Consider the following 25,484-nt stretch of genomic DNA (forward strand, 5'->3'; position numbering starts at 1 on the left):
TTTCTAAACCATGAGATAAGCAAGCAGATATTAAGATAATGCAAATAGAAGTACACTGGAATGAGGTAAAGTTCTAGCAATTTCCCTGTAAGAAATACTGTTTTATTTGACCTTCTCATGTTTAGCATGTAGAGGAATTGGACTATAGAGCGAAGGGGTTCCCCTACACCAGGACCATCAGGAGGAGAAGGCGTTGGTGATGACCTGGGTGTGCTTGGCGTGTGGTTTCAGAGCACCTCCGAGGTGAGGAGGCAGCTGGGGCAGATAATGAATTGGGAGAAGCCAGTTGCCGATATGGAAGACGTGAATGCTATTTTGTAGCCTTAATTTAATTTTGTTTGATTTTGGTTTTAGCGTGAGAGCAAGATTGAAGCACTTGTCGTGTTTTGTCCCCAACTCCTTCCTCCTCTTCCCAATGGACAGATGTCATGAAATGATGCTCTTACTGGCAGGGGTTAATTATATGAAAACTTGATGACATCACAGCAGAGCTGTGAGAATGTCAAAATACATCTGCTGCCATATTCAGACATATTGCTCTCCCTCCTCTCCCCCTATATCAGCTCCCCTCCCCTTCTCAGAAGGGAATGATCTCATGACATAAAACAGAAAACAACACAAGTGTCAAAAGAAAACAAAATTAGTGAACTTTTGTCTGCCACCATAGAAACGAGGATTAACTTATGTTATTCCAGAGCATGGAATGGAGACTATCTGCATGAGGATATATAGTGTATTGTCTTCTGTGAATTTTCATTTGACAGGGATTTTGGAGGCTGTGATCTTAATTAAATCTCAACTGACTCAAATAATGCATCTAAAGGCATGCAGTGTTGCGTAACCTTGCTGAGTTGGTAAACCATAAATCATTAGAAAGCTTATGATAGGAAGGGCTGCTTTGAAATTTTTTTTGTTTGCTACAGTTTGTTTTTTTTTCGTCTTGTTTAACATACACTTTACTCTGCTGTACCATTGTGCCCTCCCTTTTTTAAGCAGCATTATTTTTGCTTTAAAAAAAAAAAAAGCTCTGAGACATGCTCTGACCAGTCACTCAGCTGAACTAAAGTCATAAATACAACGGGATTGACAGGGAAGAAATGAAAGCCCAGCGCTGGCTTTCTGGGATCTCACTGCTCATAGGAAGGTGTGGGTGCCTCACGTTCTTCTACAGCTGGATGAGCCCTCCACACATTTTAAAAGCGTAACTCTTAGCCCCACGCTGAAATTTATGCTGGGGTGTAAATAGTTATCAGACGCCACTGTGGAGTCGTAAGGTATCGCCCCTGGGTTGTAATGGGTCACAGATGGATTATTGCACTAATGGACGGTGGGCTTTGACGGCTGCACAAGTTGAGTTGATTTTGGTTGCGTACAAGGAAGAAACGGGTTGCAACAGTTGTGTGGAGAAGGTTAAAGGGGATTTTTAGGCATTGAAAGTGATGTAAGGCAGTCAGAGTGATTTCTTAGGCAGCATTTTAACCTGGCAATGCTTGAGCACTGATGTTGCTTGAGAATCATGTATTTTTTAAAATACTGAGGCTAAACAAATCACTGTTTCAATGTAAAATGCTTTGGTTTCTGTGTTTGTGATTGCATGCCCTGGGCAGCTGAAGGAAAGGTAAGGGAAGAAGGATTTTTGCATTCAAAAGTTTAAGGAGTTGCAAAGCTCTTGCGTTTTCTTGCTCTGTATTTCTTAGTCATTTTGGAGCTGCTGTAGACAAACCTAAGCTGGAAGGACACAGCACTTGGATTTACTTTATGAAAATGTTTCCTGGTAGCAAGATAATTTACTGATGTTGTTTTCTCCCCTCTTTGCTAGGGAAAAGCGGTAGCAGGGGCAGTTTTATCAACACCTGCAAAACTAGATTGTGGGAAAGTCCTGACACCATAAGCTAAATTTGTTATTGTTTGGTGAAAGGCTTGGCTGGTTTTAAGCAGTTTGTTTGTTTTATTGAAAGCAGAACTGCATTACTGGAAACTACTTTGCTGTAGTTCAGTTAAAATGTCTGTACTGTTTTGTTTTTGTAAGGTGCTTACTTGCTCAGCTTCGCTTTCCAGTTGCAAGGAAAGGGGAAAAAAATACATGATGCACTCATCTGCAGATCTAAAGTGGCCAGGTAGAGATTGGGGAGAGAAGCAGCACCAGCAAATATCTCTTCCCCAGCCTTTTTTTTTTTTTTTCTTTTTAACCTTTCCAGCACAGTTTCCTCTGCTAGCAGGAGGATCTGTAGTTTGTACTGAAGTTGAATGAATGTTAGAAAACCCAGACTGAGTATTGAACAAATAAGTGGAATTGCTAATTGTTCTGTGCACTAGTTTCGGACAGATTTGCCTTCATTGATTAGGTAAGATGCTCTGTTATTTGGGAGGGACAACACCCCCTCCTCCCCAAACTGACAACGGGTTTTAATTTTTAAGCTTTATCTTGCCCTTAAATCTGAAACATCATTGTTCAAATAACTGAGAACAAGGTAAACCAACAACATCAAAAAGGTCGGCTTCTGTGATTTCTCAAGGGCTTGTTATTTTGTACTTTCCAATTCTATTTGATGTCTTGACAAAACAAGATGACACAAGGGAGAATACATTAAATTTTGATTTTCATCTAACCTGTTACAGTAGTGGCAGCTTAATTTCTTTTACTTTTTACCGAAGACGGCTTTTTGCACAATTACTCTAATTGCCACACCACTTTATGAGAAGGTTTCTTTGCAGGTTTCCCATTTGCCTTGATTTTGTGAGGCATTTTTTTGAACGTGCTTTGACCTTTAACACGGCGAGCTTGCTGGTTGGAGTGTGTCTTCATTAGAAGTAAATCAGTGAATGGCAAGATTGTCAAAGACGCAACTGATGTTTTCTCATTAGAATCTAATTTGCACCGTTGTGCTTAGCTGTGATGTTCAGCTGTAGGTGTCTGTCATAGGTGTGAAAAACTGCACATTTTAAGCAAATAAAGTTTACAACTGTTATAAAGGCTACAGTTGCAACCGGAGTGGCAAAGCCTAACGGGGTGTTTAAGCAGAGCTCTGTTTGGTTTGGGAAATAAACAGCATGATTTAACCAGCTCTCTAATTTTTTCAGCTGACCAGGACAATATATGTCTTCTCAAATGCTCCAGGTTTGAAGAGCAGGCAGCTATGGGTTCAACTCTTGCAGGAGAAAATACTCGGGGAGTGGAGAGAGGGCTTATCCTTCCCTAGAAATCTCTGTTGGGAGTTGCAGTTCTCAAAAATCTGCCATAGGAAAAAAAAACAAAGGTCCCTCTGTATAACACTTCCTTTTTGCTCACATGAAATTCTAGGCATATTAAATGTTGCCGGTTCAATCACAGTCTTTTATTATTTAATTAAGCTCTCCTTAATGTATTAATGAATTAATACACAAATGTAAGGAGTCTGACGTGATGATCATTCTCAGTATATTAAGGGTGTTTGGGAGAGAGAGGGTTTCAAGGGGTTTTCAAGGGCTTTAGGGGTATTTTGGATGTTTCTAAGCAGGATTGCTTTTGGTTTATTTGAGGCTTTTTTGGCAGAATACGTTGATCTAACATTTCCTTTCCTAAACTCTGGGAAAAAATACAGATATTTAATTTTTTTTTTTTTTTTTAAACCTGAATCATTATAAAATATCACTACTGTTCAGAACCGTGTACAGCAGGTTATAATTTTTCCTTTCATGCTGGAGCGGGAAACAAAAATGATAACTTTTTAAAATGTGAAAAATGATGATTATAATCTCGAGGTTGAACTCTCACTCAGCTTATTAAATGAGTATTTGGTTGTGTGTGTTCCAGTTTAGTCTCTATTTGACAAATGTTAGATGTAGAAAGGATTTAATTTATGTAAACTTTATATTTTTATGCAAATTAAATGGGTATTTATTATAGCAGAAACAATTATCCTGGCACTTAGTGAGAAACCTGGTATGCATGAGAAGTGGTAGATAAGATCAGATGTTTCATTCTGTAAACAAATATGAAAATATTCCCGTTTTCCCTCAGCTAGAAGAGAATACAGAAGACAGCAGGCATCCTGACATGCCGGGGAATGTCAGCGTAGCCCATCGTACTGTCTTCTGTGGGTCAGAGGGAGATCTTCCCTCCTGATAAAATACAATAAACAAAATTATAATAATAAAATGCTAATTTAATTTTAAAGAGGGTTTTCCCCCCCTCTCTTTTAATAGGGAGTTGTATTGTTACAGAGAGAATACAGTTGTATTGTTACAGTTATGCTAATGACAGACTACTTAGCTGATTTTACATTAATATAATAAACATTACCTGTCTTAATGTGTTGTACTATATTATGGCAAAATAACTAAGTCTAAAAGTGAGATTCCATTTTGCATAATGAAACAGCATTGCAGTTTCTGCGTGAATAATTCTAACAGCGGCATTTTTTTATTGTTACTTTAGAGGATGAAATATTATGTCGGAAATGTTTTAGTCTCGGGGTGGAAGCAGGTCCTGCCTTCAGCACTTCTTGTTTTGTTGGGCTCTGCTCTGGCTTGTGGCATCGTGCTTCTCTGTTTGCCAGTGTATCAGTGGTTTATCTTCTGTGGCATGAGCAAAGCTGTTTTGCATTGTTTCGGCTGAGATTTCTTTACATTTCCAATGTATTGGGCATAATAGCTTTCTAATAAGACAGCTCAAGTTAATTGTTTGTTGTTGCCTAGCCGTATCTGTTTTTATTTGTAGTCCAGTATGTTTTAACTGTTCCTGAGCTACTTGCTCTTTCTACGATCAGCTATGTTTTGCTCCATTTAACTTTTATCACAAAATCTTTAACCGAAGAATTGCTGTTTAGAAATCCAAGGTGCCTGGTATGAGATCTTACTGAAATCAAGTTTGAACATACATCGCAGGAGAGAAGGATTTTCTGGCAGAGTTATTCTTTATGAATTAAGGAAATCCTCCCCATCTTCCATGCATGCCTGCTAACAGTTAACAGGACCACAACCGTATCCAACATCGAAGGCATGTTGTGTGAAAATGGCATTCTTTTTTTTTTCACTTCATACAAGATTAAACTACTTGAAATTATTTAGCTAGTATTTAATTATATTAATATCACTGAAAATGGGGGAATGGAGATGATTAAATAGGACTAAATCATTTTCATCCTCGTGACCCTTGTCTGGGTTGTATGGAGGATTGACAAATGCATCCCTGCTGTAACTCCTTTGTGGAGTTAAAGGTGAACTTGGCCCAAGTTTGTGGAAGTTTTCCTTGGTCGATCTTGCCAAAATGCGGCGTGTTTGCAGAGCTTGAAATTGGGGGTAGCGGACAGGACTGTGGGGGACGGGAGGGCTTTGGGGGATGCGGAGGAACAGCAGGCAAAACCCTGGGAGAAATAGCGTCTGAAAACAATTGTGAGTATTAAAGACATTTTTTGCTGTTGATGGTATTAGCATGTCAGCAGGTCTATACTAGTACAGCTCCGAAAGCCAAATTGCAGCTGTATTTTTACCTTTGCTGCCAGGTTTACATGCAGCTGGGTATCTACCACACCCTATTGTTATCAGTCAACAATACCAAAAGTAGTTCATTAATCATATCAATAACAACAATCGTGTTCCATGTGGAAAAGAGAAATAAACAACTTAAAAAAAGAAAAGATTGATTTCTGTTCTGCATGCTAACTTAGCATTCTTTAAATATATCTGCCAGTAGTTTAATTTGAACTTCAACTCCCTGAAGGCAGTAAGACAGAATTATTTTAGTTCTTCATAAACTGCCTTCTGTGATTCATTGTTAACTCATAAAACACACTCATTTTCATGTACTTAAACAGTTAAGCCATTTTTAAAGTTGGTTTGTAATTTTTTTTGGCAACACATTTGAGTTGACATCGGAGAGATAGAAATCTAAAATTAATTTATAGCCCTCAGTTTCGTTTTCATTTACTATCGGACAAAATATCAGAAATAAATATTTTTTATCTAATGTAATGTAAAGTATATTGCACAGTATCTAAAATAAAGTTTAGTTTTGACTGAATACACTCAAAAAGGGACCCATAAATATTAGAGAGCTGTAGTTAAGAACTTACATGACTGTTTTAAATACTATTGATTTAAACCACTGGCTAGATTTTATGAATCAAAGTGTAATTTCCAAGCTTTGGCTATATTTCTCAGCGCTAAAGCACTCTCTCTTGTGTGCCTTTAGCAGCTTTCCAGACATTCAACACGGGATTAAATGATAGTAGTTACAATGATCAATAGGTTAAGACCGGTACAATCACTCTTACCGCTAATGACCTCGGTAGTAATGGGTAATAAAGTGTGGGCTATAATAGCCTATTGCTGGTGCTGCATGCCCTTTGATTCCTAGTATTACCAGGGACTAGCTACATGAAAAAGTTGGACATTGGGAGTTAAGAGAGTGGATATATAGGCCATCATTCTTAACTATTTAAAGTCCTCAAACTGTACGTGTGCCCGCGCTTGTCCGGAGCGTGCATGCCATTTTTAACACGGTAGTTTCTGGTTTATTTGAATTTGTTTGTAAAAGGTTTCCATGAGTTGCTTTCGTGATAAGTTGAAGCACAAACTTCGGCTAAATGTGGCTGTTAGCCATGTTTATAAATGGAAGGCAGGACCTTCTTTAGAGGCTCAGATGTGGTGTGAAAATGTGGTTTCAGATGGTAAAATGAAGTTGAACGGATCAATGCAAACTTGTACTCCTAGGTGTGTCATATATATATATATATATATATATATATATATATATATAAAAAACATAAATATATATATATATATTATATATATAAAATATATATATATATGAAAAACTCTTTTTTTTTTTTTCCTTGCTGGTTAAGTGCTTCTGTTCTAGCAAAGAGCGTGCAGCTAGGAGATTCTTCACCGGAAGGTACATGGCCAGTTTTCAAAGGTAGGGCCAAATCCTTAGATTTATCCCAAGATAAACGTGCAAAAAAGCCATGGAAGTGAATGGGAGTTGTCTCTGCATAGCTGACGGCAGAATGCGGCCCTTCGTATTAATCACCGATGTGTAGGGTTTACAGCACCCCACCCTATTCCTGTCTGTATCCCTGCTTGTCGTCATAAATCTGACTGAAGAGTATTTGTGTTGTCTATCTTCCAAGAAGGGCACAGAAAACATACTTAAACATGCTTCCTTTTCTGTTTGCTCAGTCCAACTTCAATGAGAAGTAGTACAAACCCGAGGGTAAAGTAAACTTCACTGGGGATGAGAATAATGAAGGTGAGTCATGCTTCAGGGTGAAGATAGTGACGGCAGTATTTAATTAAATAATTTTCTACTCCGAGAAAAATTTTTAAAAGACTACAGATTAAGATATTCTGAATTAATGGGATTACCCATCCGGATGACTCAGTGTCCTTGGAGCTAGTCCTGCGTGGCCAGGCGGTGGCACGGCACAGCAGCCAGCCGGTGGTTTCCCGTAGACACGGGCAAGCCATGCTGGCCACGGAGAAGTGCCGCTGGCTTCAGGGGGACTGGCATTTGACCCGTCATTAAATCTTAATTTGCCTGTGTTCACACCTGCCTGGACCACATTAGGTATGTGGGAACGCGCTGTGCCACGGGGAATGCACAGAGGACCTTGCCATGTTTGCGTTAATGGGGTGTCAGAGACATCTGAGCAAAGTCTAGCAAAGGCTCGCACAAGTGTTTTTGAGTCAGTGTCTGGCCCTTGCACACAACATGTACACAACAACACGGGGAGATGTGCAGTGTACATGCATCTGACCTTCAGGAACCATTTTTAGTTCATCAAAATTAGTGATGCCGAGAAATCAGGACATCAGTGCATAATGACTGTGAAATTAGGAATGAGAGCTTGCTATGCAAATGACAGGACAAATCATGTGAAAAAGTCAAGATAAACTGCATATTAAGACATTATGTTACATAAAATTAATACTGCATTTCTCTCTTGCTTACTACTACACTGGAAGATTTTTTTTTTAAACCCTTTATCTTCTGATCAGCTATTGTCTGCTGATTTTTTAAAAAGTGGTGCACAGAAAAAGTGCTAAACATATTATTACCTTTTATTGTAACACATGAGATGACAGGAGATCCTTTTTAGCAAAGTATATCCTTTACTGCTTCTAGTTTTGTGCTGTCATGTATTTGATTTGAAACTATAGAAAAGTAAGGTGTTTAAATATTACTGTTAAAACTCATATGGGTTTTGTCTTTTCCTCTATTGTTTTTTTTTTTTTTTTTTCCTTCCTTTTCTTTTCCTTTTTTGGGGTGGAGGGTAGAGGGGTGGGTTTCTAGGGAAATAGTCTTCTTGCATTACTAGGGCTGACAAAATGGTTCTCATGTAGTCTGCAAATTAAACACAAGTGCAGTGATTATTTTGAATAGCTAAATTACATTCTAGAAAGCTTGCAGAATTCATAGCATTGTCATTAGGTATCCGCTTGAATACAATTTGTGTAACCTTGGCCAAGACAGCCTGTCATTTTAATGTCAGTGTTTTATCTGAACAAGACATCATCCTTTCAGATACAGTGTACAGGTTCCTTGCAAAGATGCCCGTGCAGAAACGTGTTAACAGTTGCAAATATGAAATGCTATCAAGTTCATCACTGTAGCTGTTTGTCACTGAAATGTCATGGAAAGCGGCTTTTAATGGTATCTCACATAATACGAAAGAATTGAAGACATCTGTATGCTGGGTGAATATGGAATGGTAAAGACATCGTGGTAGGGCCTTTCTGTTAAAATTGCATAGGAGTCTAGTGCTGTTATTCACATCACTGAGCCTTCCTTCAATTTTCTTCAAAACCTGTTGTAATAGGGTCTAGATCCCATCAGCGCGGGATACTCGGCTGTTGGATTCCTGTACAGAACGCAAGGGCTTTCTGGGAGGGAAAGGACCCAGTTGACAGTTTCTTGTAAAAATAAATAAATCTTAACAGGGTTTACCGTATTGTTTGCTTTAAAGAATTTGCATCGCAATAATGTTTTGCAAAAGGGGAATTCAGTTGCCAGGAAAACGTGGTCGGTACTTCTGTGGCTGCTGCGGTGGGCCGTAAGGACTCTCTCGCCTTCAGCATCCTTGATGCCAGGCGTGGGCTCCCCTGGCGCGGGGATGGTGGGCGGCGCAGAGGAGCTGCGGTGGTGTGCTCTGACCCCTTCTTTGCTCTCCTTTTGCGCTTCAGGTTCCAGTGTCGGTGGCTATGATGACACCTCAAGTGATCACTCCCCAGCAAATGCAGCAGATCCTCCAGCAACAAGTGCTAACTCCCCAGCAACTCCAAGTCCTGCTCCAACAGCAGCAGGCACTCATGCTTCAACAGGTAATTGTTTTCTTAACAGCTGCTCAGGTGGCCCCTATAGATGCCGGAGGGCTTCGCCTCCCGAAATGTTCCTGGGGAAAGAAGCTGCCTATGTCTCGGGTCCATACCTCGGAGCAGCCGTGCTCTGAGATGAACTGACTGCTCTTTTGTTTTTAATTCTAGAAATAGCTACTGGAAACAAATCCAGGGAGCAGTGCTAGGAGTGTTTCCAAGATGAGCTAAATAATACAGATGCATATTTAAGTGTCAGGACTTCGGCAGATGTCCCTGTTGCTTTTGCCTGCATCCCTCAGAAAGCATGGTGTGCCTTGACTAATTGGAATAAACAAGGTAGTAGGGCGATACTTCCCATTTTAGACCTCGTTATGTCCATCTGGAACCGTAAAGGACTATGGAAACGGTGGCAATAAAAGTGAAGAGGTTTGAAAGCCTTAATCTGTTTGATTTCAGCCAATGTATGCCATGTGGTGCGTCAGTGTTTCTCACAGCCCATGGTCCTTTTTCAGCTGAAAGTTGGCCACCGCCAAGCCCCAAGGCTCCGGTATCGTAGGGTATGGAACAGCAGGCACTCATGAATCCTGGGCGGGCGTCAGCATCCACCCCAGCCCGGCCTTGCGTGCTCCCTCCTGGCTGCCACGTTCCCTCATGCCCACACCGGAGCGCTGCCTGCACAGCGCACATCTGGGGAGTGGGGAGGAGGAGAGTATTTCCCAGGATGTCTATGCATGTATTGAACAACACTTAATACAGTCAAACCCTATCATTTAGAAAGCATGTGTGTTTCACAACAGAGATTCGCCAGGCTCTCTCAGCAAGGGCATTTTGGCTTTGTTGTTACAATCAAAGGTCATTCCTTGCCTTATTTTAATTAGTTTGTGTAGAAAATGGTATGTTTTTCATCAGTTCATTTTGGAGATTACTTTTCAAACGATAATGCCAAGAATAGTCAGTGTGCACTGAATTTATTGTTGAGTTTCAAACTAAAGGTCAGACCATTACAGATAAAAGGATGCTATTTTTCAAATCACAGTTTGTGTGTTACACCAAAAGGGACACTGAATTGGCTCTCCACTTTGTTACTTACCATCTTTCCTTTTCTTTGTAGCAGCAGCTTCAAGAGTTTTATAAGAAACAACAGGAACAGTTGCAGCTCCAACTTTTACAGCAACAACATGCTGGAAAACAGCCTAAAGAGGTACAGACAATACCCATTTTACTTTCAAACCACAGATCCCTGGGGACTGTCTAGTGGCTATTAAACTGTCATTCATCTTATAAATGATTGCACAACTGAACTGACTCTATCGGGTCTCAGCTTTCAGATTTAGAGTTATTGTCCTGTTTTCGCCTGTATTTTCCTGTGCTTTCCATTTGCTTGCTGCCACATATTTTATAGCAGGGGACCATGCCTTGATGTTCGGTATGAGTACTGGAGCAAGCATCTAGACTTGTATCTTGGGAGAGTGCTTTTGGAAGTTAGTTATGTTGTAAAGGGGAGGGGGCAAGGCAGCAGGCCCAGATATGGTGCTGTCCTCTCTAAAACAGGGCAAAATGCCAAGAGACATTGAGTTTGGGCTTGCAGTTTCCAGCCAGAGAGGTTCTGGTTGCACGTTCCTCGCGGCACAGGCTTAGCAGGAAGGACCACACTGGACAGCATCGGTGGTGACACCGAGAAGAGAGGTCTGAGATGCAGAGAGAGTGCGGGAACGCTGCCTTTTCGCAGCGTGGTGTCAGGAGACCTCGCTCTCATGCTACTGCAGGACAGGCCAGGGTGGTTTCTTCTCGTCCTTTAAATACACTTTCCTTCCAAAATACCTGTCACGTCCTAAACTTGTGTTTGTCGATTTTGGTGTGCTTAAATTTAATTTTTGGTGTGCTTAAATTTAATTTTTGGTGTGCTTAAATTTAATTTTGCTGTAATTACATTTGTTTTGAAGGCACTGAGTTCACCCCTCTAGTCACAAGGAGTTTGAGACTTTCATGTTTGATCTGACTTCAGTGCTGGCTTAGGTAGATCCTAGAAAGCTGCCTCTTGGCACAAGATGCTGCGTGATGTCCTGCGATAGCAGCAGCACTTGCGCGTCGCTTTGCAAGTGGCGCTGCTCAAAGCATGCACCAATTCCCCCCCCCCCTCCCCCCCCCCCCGAAATTTCGGCAAATCGTGCCACCTGTGCCGAGTTTGAACCCAGAGTGAATTTTTCCAGCTGAGTTATAAACCCCTGAAAACAGGGGGGTTTATAATGGAAACGCTGACACAACCTTAACCATAGCGTGCTTACGGGCGCCACTATAATAAAAAGGGAACAGATTAAAAAGTGTCTAAAATGTAAATCTAAAGGACTAACAGTAATTAAAATGGAAATGGCACAGGGAGGGAAGGCATGTAATTGTGAGATATCACTGTGCAGAATGCTCTCAGCTTTGTTTTGCTGGCTGTTTTTCTAATTCAGTAGGGCTTACTCATCAGTGGCAGTTCAATGCGCGTTAATGACTCTGGGATGCAGGCATCACTCTGGACAAAGAAATGATTATTGTGCGGTCAAAAGAAGTTCAAAGACAAGAAGGGAATTTCAGTTTTTTCCTTAGAGATCCACATTCAAGAGCATATAAATTAAGCCAAATGTTAAAAACCACAGTCTGAAAGCTGACTTCAAAGTCACAACTCTCTAATTAATGAACTGCGAGCTTCAGTTTGGACAAGTCGTGGTTTGATGCGCCCATAAATCAACATGACAGGTCTGTTTCACAGTCTCAGACAGCGCTTGTCATTGAGTCACATCAGATGTAAACACAGCAGAAAAAAGAGGGAATATGAAGGAGGTGCAATTGATCAACAGAATTGGTAAAAACCCACTTTTGAAACGCATTATGCATGATCACAGGAAATGGCGATAGCCTCAAGAGGCTTTCTCCTTCTGCTGTTGCTTTTTTGAATCAGATTTCTAACAGCCTTCAAAAGGGAGAATAAGAATTATGGAGCTTCTCCCCTGTGGCTGGCAGGCAATAACCCCCTGTTGTTATTTTGTGCTTCTTTCTTTTCAAAGGCGTCAAAATTTAGTTTTTTAAAGATCTTTAACTCTATATTTGAAGACAAACAATAAAGGGCTGCCACTGTCATTCTTATCAGTTACCAGGGATTGTATTTTTTCTTTCTGTTGCCACTTCTTATTAACCTCTTATTTGGTCTATTAGACATAGTTTTGAATGCAAGCCTGCATGCTGGGAGAACATGAAAGTTCAGATGAGCTCAGAGGGCAGATAAAGAAATTTGAAGGGGAAAGTTACACAGCAGAATGAACGATAAAAGTTAACTCTTCTAAATTGCTGTTGTCAGACAGGAGAGCATCTCAGACACAAAGATGAGGGCTCGGAGCTTAAAGAAAAAAATACTTTGTGTTAAAAAAGACGAGAAGGGAAGTTAGACAATGTGATGGCATTTCAATATCTAACACACTGATTTACTGTGGTCACACTTCTGATATTACAGTATCGAAAGCAACAATAAGAAAGGACTCCTTCCTGTTTCAAGAAGAGCATTTTAACACGATAGCTGTTAAGAGAACAAGGGGCCCAAGTCTCTTCGGCTTTTTCTAGGGTTTTGGGGGGGTATTTTTGCTGATGGTTTTAGTAGAGGCCTGTTTCAATGATGCGTTTCATCCCACAGGTTTGTTCAGCCCCATTTTTCCTGCCTTAAGGAGGTTATTCTTGCTAAATTAGCATGCAAGCGGTGGTCTTTTAATCCCCCCCCAAACAAACAAACAAACAAACCAAAAAACAAACAAAAAAAAACCTGACGGTCGGGCACACGGCAAGCAGTGCTGTGGTGGGGACCGGCGGCTGCCGTGCTAACGAGGGCTGAGTTTGTACCTTGACAGACGGAACAAGTGTATTCATGTACTGCACCCCCAAGTCATTTTGTTAGTGCCTCGTCCTATTGTACCGTTGTGAAAGAAGAAAACCACAACGAATCTCCCAAGCCCCGCTGGTAAAAGGGATCCGACCCCCAAGCAGGATAACAGACAGACCCCAGTAAGGTTTCTGGGGTGTTTTACTCGAGGGCTGCATGGCGTAGCAGAGGGCGAGCATTGCGCAGTGCCCATTAGCAGGAGCAAGAGGGGCCGGGGCGAGATCTCAGCCCTGCGCCTCGGGGCTGCCTCTCCTCCGGTGAAGTCGGGTCTCGCCGAGGCAAGGGGGCTTTAGAGAAGGATCCCGCTTGGTGCCGTGGCGCTGGACGGAGCGCGTTGTTTTCCGAACAGGGCCGTTTGTCCTCCGGCAGTTGTGACAGTTTATGTTAGGCAGTAGGGAGTAACCTAAGAAAGGAAAACAGACCTTTGACAGAAGCTTTAGGGAGGGGATCAAAAATGCAAGTTTTATCAGGATATTTCAGCATTTTAACACTGACTACTGACCTGACAACAGGACTGCACTGAGACCTTTTTTGTATGCATTCAATTGTGAGAAGTAAACAAACTGCCTTGTATCCTGTGTTTGGTAACTGGGTGGGGAGCGCAGTTTGGCAACGTGTCTTGCTTTTAAATTCTTTCTTGGACAATGGGCCTTGTATACTTTTATATCCTGGCTTTTCAAAGTAGAGAGTGTTCAAGAGCTTTTCTTAGGATAGCTGAGAAGACAACCAAAACGGGCATCAGCCAATTTATATAAAGATTTTAAAAAAAAAAAAAAAAAGCTAACTTTACACTCAGATGGCAAATAGGTAAAGCACAGCTTACTGTAACTAGATTTTTATGTAATACCATTTATTATATACATAAAAATATATATTAAGTAAATATATATTTAGAAAATCCATATTTATGGAGGCAAACATTACTTTAACTCTTAACATAACTGTTGTTGGGGCTTGCATTCATCTGGTGCTGTTGCAAATAGTTGAGCTAGAGGATCTGAGCAAGCTGTTGCAAAGAAATGAAAACTCTCCGAGTTTCAGAATATCTAAACACCTATTTGTTTGACTGTGCTCTCGAAGTCCTAGATTTTCTTTGGAAAGAAGATAAATTACCTTTCCTGTCAGTACAGTCATGGGTACACAGTTGGTTGCAGTATTGAGCTTGATGGGGCATGGTGGTACAAGAAGGCAGGGGCCAAACCCCTGGCAGTCGCGCTCAGTCCCGCTCCTGCAGCTCTGGTGGATTTTTTTTCCCTGCTTGACACAGTAGGGAACGGGGCCAGTGATCCTCTGGCTCAGTGTCAAGGAAGGGCGACAAGAAGCTTGGGATCTGGCTGGGGTTTGTTTGTGAAAGTGTGCAGTTTTGTAAGAGTTAATTTTCTTTCCATAGTTGTTAGCCGTAATGTGTATAAGACCTCCACCTTGATATGATTCCTAGCAGATTAGGGATATTAGATAATTTCCTTCTATTTATTGTACTACTGCAGTGTATTATCTTTCTATCACTCAGATAATTACTAAGGAAATCTACATTAATTTTTTTTGGCTAGCACAAGGAACTGCTAAACACGGGCATGATGTATTGATGTTTTACACAACAAAAGTTTTCCTCCTGTCATTGTACAATAAATAAAAAGATATTTATCAAAATGCAAAGCCTTTCATGGATTTTAAAGAACAAAGCAAATAAAATACAAGATGAGCATGGAAGCAAAACCTAGAGGCTTCCTTAACTGAACAAAATTAAGGACTCTGAAGCCTGGAGTACTGTACATATTAAACACTCACATTCAAGTAAGATGTTGTTTGCTAAATTATGAATGTGTGTAATTAAAATCTAGTGGCTGTTTCTATGAAAGATTTACAATGTTATTTCATCGTTTGTCATGGCTAATTAACAATATTAGATGAAGTTTTTCTTCTTCAAAGGTCTGATTTTTTCTCATTTATTTATGTCAGAAGTGATAAACAGAGTAGTTAAAAGCTTCTCCGGGTACAGTAGTGAGAAAAGCAACATGTTCTTTTACACCTCGAAGGTTCAAGGTTCACATCCCTGTGGAGTAAAGGAACTCCATCTTCTTTCTAGTGAGAATAATTAAAAATTTCAAAGTGCAGAAGTAGCAGCCTTAAATACAGCAGAGAATAATTCCGAACATAACAGAAAGTATTGTGGGGCTTGATGGATGAATAAGAGAGAGTAAGTGTAAAATACCATAAATTAAGCCAGTCGTATTGCCTTAATAGTTGAGACAACCCTTGCATGAGCAAACAGAGCGCAGTGCAGGGTTGTTTTTCATTACATCCAAGTGTGATGTGATCGTGTGGTGTGATTCTCACGTTATACATGTTCTTTGCCTCAAAGAATTACCCAGGACTTTAACAGCTGCCAGCAGCGTTTGCTTTACTCACCACTGAAATGCAGCCACTTCTGGGGTAAAACACGACCACGTGGACCTGGGTGACGTGGTAGCGTGGACCAGGAAGCGCTGCATACATTTTTAATTGGGATGGCAGGAAGGATTTAGGTAGGATGAAAGTAACCACTGGAGGTGGGAATTGACTGCAGCCCTGTGGTTAGCTCTAGCACCTAAGCATGACTTGGGGTCTTTGATATGGGGTGGTGGGCTCGCTAGCTTGCCTTGATACCAGGTGACTGCGGTCAGAAGTTGAAGTGTGTTGAGTCAAGGATCCCTGTAAATCCTCTGTTAATGCTTTGCTCTGTATTGACAAATGTGCATTTTTTTCCCCTCTTTTCCAGCCCCAGCAACAGCAGGTGGCTACGCAGCAGTTGGCCTTTCAGCAGCAACTCTTACAGATGCAGCAGTTGCAACAGCAGCACCTCCTGTCTTTGCAGCGTCAGGGGCTGCTAACGATCCAGCCTGGCCAGCCTACTCTGCCTTTGCAACCCCTTGCACAAGGTAGGTGAGGGGTTTGGGAGCTGCCAGCTGTCTGGCAAAGCAATAGCATGCACACCCATGCAAACAAAATTGTCACTCAGTAAGAGAGAGAGAGAGAGAGATATCTCATAGGCTCATAAAATAATAATCACGGAAAAATCCTGACAGGCAGGATGGGCATTATAAAGATACTGTTTGAGAAGGGCAATGCCGAAATCATGGACCGCTGTGGCTAGCGGGAGGCAGGCGGTTTGGAATTCAGATTCAATTTGCACGGCTATAGCCAGTCTGGTGGACTCGAAGCTGCTGGTTGTACTAATCGGAGCTTGAAATCCTTCACAGGAGGTGTCTTAATCAATTCTTGGTGCTGAGTTCATGGCTAAGGATAGTGTGAGAGCAGCTTTTCCTTTTTTAATGTGTTATTTGGGCCCTTTCTGGTTCCAGCCTGCCGAGGAGCTGGGCACAGAGGAGCTCTGATCCTCACACTGACGAACTGTAGAAATTTGATTGCCCTTTGCTGCAGCTGAGAGGGAGAGGTGGCAGTGTCTCCTCTCCATGCCTGTTTACATGGTCTTCATTTCACTGCCTGTGTACATCATAGCTTCATTTCTCCCTCCACACTGAGGCAAATTGGGATTAACTCCGTTTAATTTTAATGGTGTTACTGACAATTAGATCCTCCTACAGCTTTATTCAGTCCTGCACTCTGCAAGAAGTTACTGCTTTGCTGAAATCCCTATTTGTTTTTTTTTTTTTGAGATACTGATACACTGAAAGCAGTAACTACTTAAATCACAATACTTTTGGCAGTGATTATAACCTGGGATTTTTATTCTCTCTTTTCCTCTTTGGCTTGAATTTATTTATTTATTTATTTTAAACTGGGTTTGTCTGCAAGCCTTGGGACTTTTTAATGGAATTGCCTGAGCTCTGGCTGCTGTGATTAAGGCAGATTATTCAAAGTTGGCATGGCTCAGGGAAGACCAGGTCTTTCACCCATGATACTGGTATTTCTGAATAATCATGCTTTTTCCTTCCCTTGCCCCCTAATAAATTTAAACATCCACCTCAACAACTTGAGTCAGCTGAGGTTGGAATGATTTGGGCTCTTCAGAGCAGCCTTAGGGCTGCTACTAGTTGCTAAACCATATAATGAGTTTACATTCAGCTCTGTTCAGTTAAATGGGGGGGGATGGGACAAAATTGCTTCTGTTCTTCACCCTCCTTTTTTGTGTGTAGCTGCAAAAAGGAGAGCTAGGTGGCTGGTGAATATTAACTTATATGGATAAAGGGAGACAAAACTGGGGAGTGGAGTCTGCTTTGCCATGTGGCTGGCGTGGTTTATTTAGGCTTATTTTTGCCAGACCCACAAAGGTATTGGAGCACCTAACTCCTGTCTTGAGAGGCTAAGCTTCTGGGGACCTGACACCTCCCTCTACAAGACTCAGTTTAGCTCTCCAGCATCCCAAAGCTGAACACCTGGTCTAGACTAGTCCTGTGCATGAGTGGGAGGCTGATGAGGAGCAAGGTGGTGCCTGGCTGAGAGCTGCAGGATCAGGCCGGGGGTGATAGTGGGTCAGGCACCGTCGATGCGCGGTGTGATGGGGAGAAGGTGTGAAACAAGTCCAGGAAAAAGGGCATGTAGACAAAATGCCATTTATGCTTGGAAAATTTTGTGACGTGCATTAATTACACTTCAGATTTATTGTTGGAAGCATCCCAGGCTGTTCCCACACACCCACTGGACTCAAGCTTCAACCTTTCTAATTTTTCCCACAGCTCCTATACTATTAAGTTTGCTCGGTAAGGTTCATTGTATAGTACATCAGTTAAGCTGTCCAAAGGAGGGCAATTGGGCAGTGACAAGACACGCTCATGTGTAATGTGAAAGAAATGAATGTGGTGATGCATGAAGTGTAATCTGTGCGGTAACACATCGGAGACACCAGTAGGTAATTCAGCAGTTGTGGCATTGATTGATATGGTTAGCAGGGTAGTGTAACTATTAGTCCTCGCGGAGAAGCGTATTTAAAACCTAAGGGGTGCTGACTTGCCCGCTGGAGACAACATAAACATAAGCAGAAAGGGCTGGTTCTTGCAGGGAAATGAGCTGCGAGCGTTGGGGGTGGCTGGAGCCGGGGGCTCGGCAGTGGGAAGAAAGAGTAACTTGAGAATTCAGGCAGGTTGCAATACGGTACGATATTTTATTTTTTTTTATCAGAGAGACGATGGCTTAAAACTGATATCATTATGAGGTTTAAATCAACTTTCTGCTTGCTTGAACATGGTCACCTGGGTATGGAGGTACAAGGACACAAAGAGGTTGAGCAACTCTGTTTGTCTTTGAGCCGGTGATACCTGGGGTTGGGAAATTGAGTTCCATGAGCAGTAATCTGTCAACTGTCCCCACAACATACATTTTTTAAACCTGTGCCTACATTTTCTTTCATAATGAAGGCGACTAGTTGTCCTGAAAAATGCAATGAAGAGCCAGGGCTATAGTTTAAAATAATTGGTAATGTACACTTCTTTTTAAAATAAGAAATTACATATATCATGCCCTTTTGTTTTCAGAACAGTTTGCAAGACTAAGACAAATACTAGAAATGTCTGTATTAAAAAAAAAAAAAAATCATCCCTCTAGTAAATGTAACTATGAAGTCGGTTAAAAGCATTTTGCTTTTATTCTTAAGTATCTGTAATAGTAATAAATGTTTATAAGGAGAGAATGCTACTTCGTAAGTGATTTTTTGTTATGTTTTTAGAACTAATACATTGTTTAAAGCTGTATTTTAGTTTTTAGTGCTTGCCTATTGTCTTACACAAAATAGCACATCCTTTAATGTTATATTTGTGTAATGTTTTCTGCTTTATATTTAGACGCATCTATAATCTAGATTTTACATCTGTACATAGTAGCAATTTAAAAATAAACCACATTTCAGCAGTGTTCTGAGCTACGAGAGCTAGATCTTTAGTACCTGCAAAGTGAAACTGCAAAACACACTTCAGATCACCCGTGAGTGAAAGTAATAGGACTGAGACGTCTGGGTGCCTGATTGCTCCCGTAGATTTGGCAGTTTCAGGTCTAAATCCCGTTACTGGTACGTATGAAGTTGCAGCACCAGCAGTAGCGATCTCGGGTAATTGCCGCGCAGTTCTGGGAACCTGACTTAAAATTTAGCTCTTGCTGTTAAAATGAAACTGTTAAATGGTAAATTACATAATTTATTGCAAGTGTTCGTGGATCTATTTTACTTGCTTTTACCATTTGTTCTATTATTTTATTTAACCATTTTGCTGGATGAGTAATGAGCGTACCTTTCAGCTGCCCAGTTTGACAGGCTAGTTAGGAGTTCTCTCCAGAATTATTCTAAAAGAACTAAATCTGGGGAAGGAGGAGGAAGGGGTTTTTTAGTTTTATTTTATTAATCAAGTTATGTCAATGATGTGGTCATTTTTAAGCAACGGGTTGTGTGCAGATGTGTATGACATCACAGTTAACTCTTTAATTTAGTGTCACCCAGCCTGAAAACCTCCTTATTATCTCCAGCATTTTTTTGCCCCGCACAACTGGGTAGTTTTTATTTTTCTTTCAATATGCGGTATAGTTGTTGTTAGTGCTAATATGAGTTACGCTTATATAGGAAGTTAGACCAAACCCCTTGACTTTTAGAGGATCTACAGCGAGGTATAAATATTACGTGTATGTATATTTTAACGGCTGTAACACCTGCAGGCTTTTCCTTGGGATAAAGCATTAGTAGATCCAGAAGTGACCTGGAGGAGAGGGGAAGGGGAGAGGAGAAAGGGGGACAGGGAGAGGAGGTGGGTGCTAGCCTGTCTCTAATTAAAAACCTGCAGAAATCCAGATAAGGGGGTGGTGGCCAAAAAAAAAAAAAAGCTAGTTATTCTTTCCCTATTTGCTTATTCTGGAAAATAAAAATAGGTGTCGACTCATATGGTCTCATATCAATATGTTATCATCAACAGACAAGTCTATTCACTATTGTTTCAATTGAGTAAACAGTGGTGTAAGGGTCAGCCGTGCTCACAGGTAATTGTTAGTGCGCAGACAGTCCTGTCAAGCGTGTTAGATAAAAATACATCCCACACTGTCACTTCGCAAGGTGTTTGAAAATAATAGCCCAGATACAGCAAAACAGGACATAGGCTTGTGTACTGACCTTTTTCTTTGTTTAATTTGCTCAGAGGTTTAATTTCAGGGGACAAGTAATAATTGAATACGTCTAATAACTAAATGCTCATTTGGGACAAAATCCATCAAAATATAATTGGCATTTGGGTCTGATGAAAGGAAAATGACGTGGCTTTAGAGAAACGGATGTGTCCTAAGAATATCTGATCACTTAATGTATAAATTGAAGCCTCTTTCATAATATATATTAATTGCAGATACTTAAGGATTTTACCATTTTTTTGTAGTGAACCGTTACCGGAGACCAACTGTTTTTGTTAATGCTACTCTTGGAAAGGCGGGGAAGGTTATTGGTCTGTCGTGCAATAATTTACTCCTCTTTGATATGCAAACGATCCACGGTGAATATAAAAAAATCCTATCAGACTCATTTCACAGTTCTTAACCACTTAGATTCTCTGGAGTCTATCGCCTCATTAGACCAGTGCTCTCCAAAGCTAGCATAATTAAAATCTTTAACAGTTTAGCAAAGTAAAGATGTTTGGCTGATCACGTTGAGATGATTATCTATCCATTGTATTCTAAATGACAAAAATAAATTAAATTTAGACCTTGGCATTTTTTATTATGTGTTTCAAATGAATATAATGCATACTGCCTTTTTTTTTTTTTTTTATTTCAATACCTTAGGTTTGGTGAGATACATGCCTGTGTGAGCTGCTGCTATACACTCAGAAAATGGCAGGTTTCCTTATGATAGCTCCAGTGCTACAGTATGCTGAAACAATGAACAGTCATCCAAATGATGATCTGGAAGCACAGTGATGAGAAACCTCTTTAAAAACACACAGGCACTGGCTTTTATTATTATTTTTTTTCCCCTGAATATTTAAGTGATGCATCTCTACTGCCAATTTTTTCCCATGGCCTTCTCTGAAAGAGCACTGAAATAGTCTTCAGTGAGAGAAACTTGACTTGTTTGATCATGTCACAAACATAAGCTTTATCCAAAAGCATGATCTCAGCGTGAGCCTGTGTCATGCTGATGCGCATGGCTCCCCTTCCAGCCTTCAGTTTGGCCCACTGGAGTTTGCAAAGTTTTCACTCGCCTTATGTATTGAATGTGATGTCCTAAGCCTGGTGTCCATTTTGGCACAATTAAAAAAATATTTTATTTTTTTTAAATTATTTCTTGAAGCTTATTTTCTGTTTTCATTTTACTTTTGAATGGCTCATTAGCATTGATCTAAGAAATGACAGTAATAATAGTGTTACTTGTATAGAAAGTTATACAGTTTTTCAGTAGACACATCCATCAATTAAGTGAGCAGTTCGAGAAACCAAAATTAATGAGAAAGATAGGTGTGTTAATGAAATAATCATAGTATAATCAATTTGACTGTTAAAATTTGAAAAGCATTTCAGGAAGACAATATGAATTCATAATTTATGTCTAAAAGTGATTAATAAAAACTATATTTAATAACAAAGCTATTTGTCATCATTTAAAACTTAGTCATATTGTGGTTCATGTTGTCATAATAATAAAGCTGAGTATTTTTTTTTTTTTTCCTGAGACCTTCCTTTCTTTTTAAAAGAGGTTAGGAAGTATTCACTTTCTTTAAAAAAAAAAAAAAAAAATAGTATATTTAAAAAAAAAAAAATTATCCAGCTGACTGCAGAGTAGCCCTTGGTCACCTTTGCTGTCAGCCTTGCTGTGAGCTCGGGGCAATTTCTGCCTGAGTAGGTACTCTGGAAATGGGCCCTCTGTAATTTTGATTACAAAAAATAATAATAATTAACATGGAGTTTGGGGTGGGTGTCCTGTTGTGTGGACCCCCCTGCCCCACACCCGGCTTTTGCGTTACATAGGTATTGCAGGTGTCACACCAAAAAATTTAGCAGAGACATGCAGTATTCAGTATTAGCCTTTAGTTATTAAAAAAAAAAATACATGCGCAAAAACACACACACACTCACACAACTAACACTAGGCTTTGTTTACTGACTCTTTGATTTAATTACTGTTTGAAGACGGCCGAATTAGCTGTTAATTGATTTAATTATCCAATTTGTTTGTTTCAGGCATGATTCCAACAGAACTGCAGCAGCTCTGGAAGGAAGTGACAGGCTCGCACACAGCGGAGGAGGCAGCCAGCAACAACCACAGCAGCCTGGACCTGTCCACCACCTGCGTCTCCTCCTCCGCACCATCTAAGACCTCCTTAATCATCAACCCGCACGCCTCAACTAATGGACAGCTATCGGTCCACACTCCTAAACGGGAGAGGTAGGTGCTGGTGGGGTTTCCACCCGTGAGCATCTCTGAACAGCGTGCCGAAATGATGGCGAAATTGTTGGGAGCGGTGGCCAACCGCCTTGGCCTCGGTTTTGTCCTCCACGTCTTGCTCTGTCTGATTTTTGGCGTGGTTGAATAGAGTCTCCACTGGGCAGAATATGCTCCTTTTGTTCAGATCTTTATGGTTTGTTAATTGGATCAATGTGGGCACAATTAGCTAATTAGAAGTGCATTGGTTAAGCATATTGGGGGAAGTGTGACGAGCGTAAGCTGTTTTTTTGAGTTTTGCATCCCGGGTGGTGTTACTCGTGATGTGCTTTGGGGTTGCAGGCTGGAGGTGAGGAAAAAAATCTGTTGGTCAGTACAGGCTGTTTTCCCACCCGTTTTTCTGCCAAGTTTCAGCGCCCCATCTCATCTAACACGTTTGCCTTTTTTTACTCTGTATTTACCTGCTTTCACAAGACAGGAGAGGCTTGAGTTCACCAGGATTCTCTAAAACAAAGTGGATTTTTTTTTAAGTGTGATAAAATTAGCTAACTGGTGTTGTTTGGCTTTTAAAAGTGTGAGTTAATTTATACTTGCTAGGCTTGCATTGTTAAAAGAAATGGCTTAAATCAGGGGTTGTCTGTTGACGTGCTTCTCGGCGCAGGTTCTGCTTTATTCCAAAGGATGCTTTATTGCAGGTTTGTTTCTTTACACCCCCAGATTTCACTGAGGCATGTCTAACAACATAACTTTTGCTTACGGTGAGATAGACGGTCCTAGGAGCTCGGGCCGTGGGTGCCAGTGCTTGCTGCAGCCTCGGTGTCGCTGCCGGCTGCGGAGGAGGAGGAGAAGGGTCTCCGGAGCGCGCGAGCAGCGTGGGCGCAGTGGGGAGGGCAGTGCTTCTTTGCATTCAGGAGAGTCCCTTTGCCCATCTAGAAATGTTATAGCAGACACTAGTGAAAGCTGGATTTTATGGAAACTGATGGCTTTGTCTTTCCTTCCTCCTTTCATTCATTAGAAAGAGGATAATGGAATTTTTAAGCCATAGAGTTTATATTTCTGGTGGTCTGAAAGTAGATTGATAGGGAAGCTATATAAATACCTCTTATATCTTTCTAATATTAAGAAAATAGTGCTGTTGGGAATAGATAGATTTTTTTAAAGGAGAGCACACCCACTGTTGAAAGAACTGCTGTGTGTGTAAGGCATCATTTTATATCCATTGCAAGGACATGTGGGGGAACATCAGCTTATACATTTATAATGCATGTAAGTGTCAAGGACATGGTTTTCATGAAGACTTACATGGGATACTAAAAACAATTTGATGTTTATTAAACAATTAAATTCCCTTTCTGCTGCATATAGAGCTGAACAAGATGGGTTTATGACTTTTCAATAAATTTATCTATGTTTTTCTTACCAAGTATGTAAAACAAAAACCCATGCAGTGAAATGGATCTTCTTTCACTGAACAGAGGCATGTGCTGTCTGCTAATGGCATTCTAACCAAGGAAACAGTATGCCATTGCTGTGAAGTTTGAAATGCAGTGGAAATAGAGGAATCTGTTCTGAAGAAAGAATTTTCTCTGTGTATACTGTCAAGCAGAACTGGAAATCCATGTGTCTTGAGTCCTGTAATTGTGGTCTGGAGGTAATTGGGATCTACTAACAAGGCAATATATGTGTTTTTATTAGTAAAGTTCCAAATAAATTAATTAGGAAGGCATAAACATGCCATGGTGTTGTTTGAGACTGTATAGGTTAGAAAACTTAAAAACCTTAATGGTTGAATTGATAGCTGTATTGTTAAAGCTTGCTGTAATACTTTCCTTACATATCTATTGAGTTCTCTACAATATCAAAATACAAAAATAGGTATATTTAGGAATACAAATAAGAGAACTAAAGACTTTGCTTTATCTTGCTTCTTTTTGGTACATGGAAGGGTTATGCCATCCATTTGCTGCAGTGATTGAATTACATCTTTATCCATAAGTAGAGCAGGAGACTACACGCAGAAGAATGCCTACTGATGCACTTAAGGGTTTTGTTGCAGTCTCATCAGGCACCGTGGTGCCTGCCTGGATTTCATATGACACAGAAACTCCTCTTGTTGAGATGTGTTGCACTGGTTTCCTTTCTGAAAAGCTATTTATCTACAGGCTGGGAGTTCGGGGTGGTGAGTGAGCAGTGAGAAAAGAGTAGCTGTGCTCCGCCATCAGGTGTATATTTGAAAGCCCACAGAAGGTGAAATTTCAGCGTACTTACAAAAGAGAGGGGATAGGCATGAGCAGGGTTTTGGTAATTTTTTGGTTGCAAAGGTTAAGACTAGAAATAATCATGAGTCTGGTGGGAGCATGACTGGGCTAGACTTGGAGACAAATCTATGCGTGTTCTTGCACCCAGCTGATTCAGCACAACAACTGAGCTTGCAAATACGACTGGACTTGTGACGGTGGTCCCGAGCCCAAGCTTGGGCCAGACGGGGCTGTTGGAGGGGTTCACAAGGGAGCTGTCAGCCCTCTGTCTCCCATCATACAAGTCCACAGCTTGGCCAGAGCAGGTTTTTGGGTTGTGACTTCGCCCTTGTCATTCCTGCACCTTCTGTGCAACTGGCTGTTAGCTTTGGTCTGGTACAACAAAGAGCTATTTATTTAGATTTAAACAACAGTATAAAGCACATAGTAAAAGCTGTAAGTGTCCTAACAGTTAACCACAGCCACATCATAACGACTGCCCAGTAGCAATAAATAATCATATACAGGTAACATTAACTTTTAGGGTGTGCTGTAAAGCTGTTTTCCCCCCCTTTCTCTTGGGCTTTTGAGAAGGAGTGGGCTGCAGGAGGCAAGTTGGTTATATGGGAGTTACTATCATCACTGTCATCTCTGGCATATGTCACTGGGACAGTTCAGGCTGTGTTTTACGGGG

The 25,484-nt window shown here is 40.8% G+C and overlaps 1 protein-coding gene across 15 annotated transcripts in view; it reads left to right on the forward strand.

Moving 5' to 3' along the window:
- Positions 1-25,484, forward strand: part of FOXP1 (forkhead box P1) — a 391,241-nt gene that overhangs the window by 305,256 nt on the left and 60,501 nt on the right. For 13 of the 15 annotated variants that reach the window (XM_072876061.1, XM_072876057.1, XM_072876058.1 and 10 more), the window contains 4 exons: positions 9,166-9,303; positions 10,409-10,498; positions 15,969-16,128; positions 22,352-22,556. In XM_072876061.1, coding sequence (XP_072732162.1) covers positions 9,166-9,303; positions 10,409-10,498; positions 15,969-16,128; positions 22,352-22,556 — 593 coding nt within the window. The remainder of the gene's footprint in view (positions 1-9,165; positions 9,304-10,408; positions 10,499-15,968; positions 16,129-22,351; positions 22,557-25,484) is intronic. The other 2 variants (XM_072876066.1, XM_072876068.1) reach the window with 1 other exon arrangement.

Source organism: Ciconia boyciana, chromosome 11 (assembly GCF_034638445.1).
Source record: "Ciconia boyciana chromosome 11, ASM3463844v1, whole genome shotgun sequence".
Lineage (NCBI taxonomy): Eukaryota > Metazoa > Chordata > Aves > Ciconiiformes > Ciconiidae > Ciconia > Ciconia boyciana.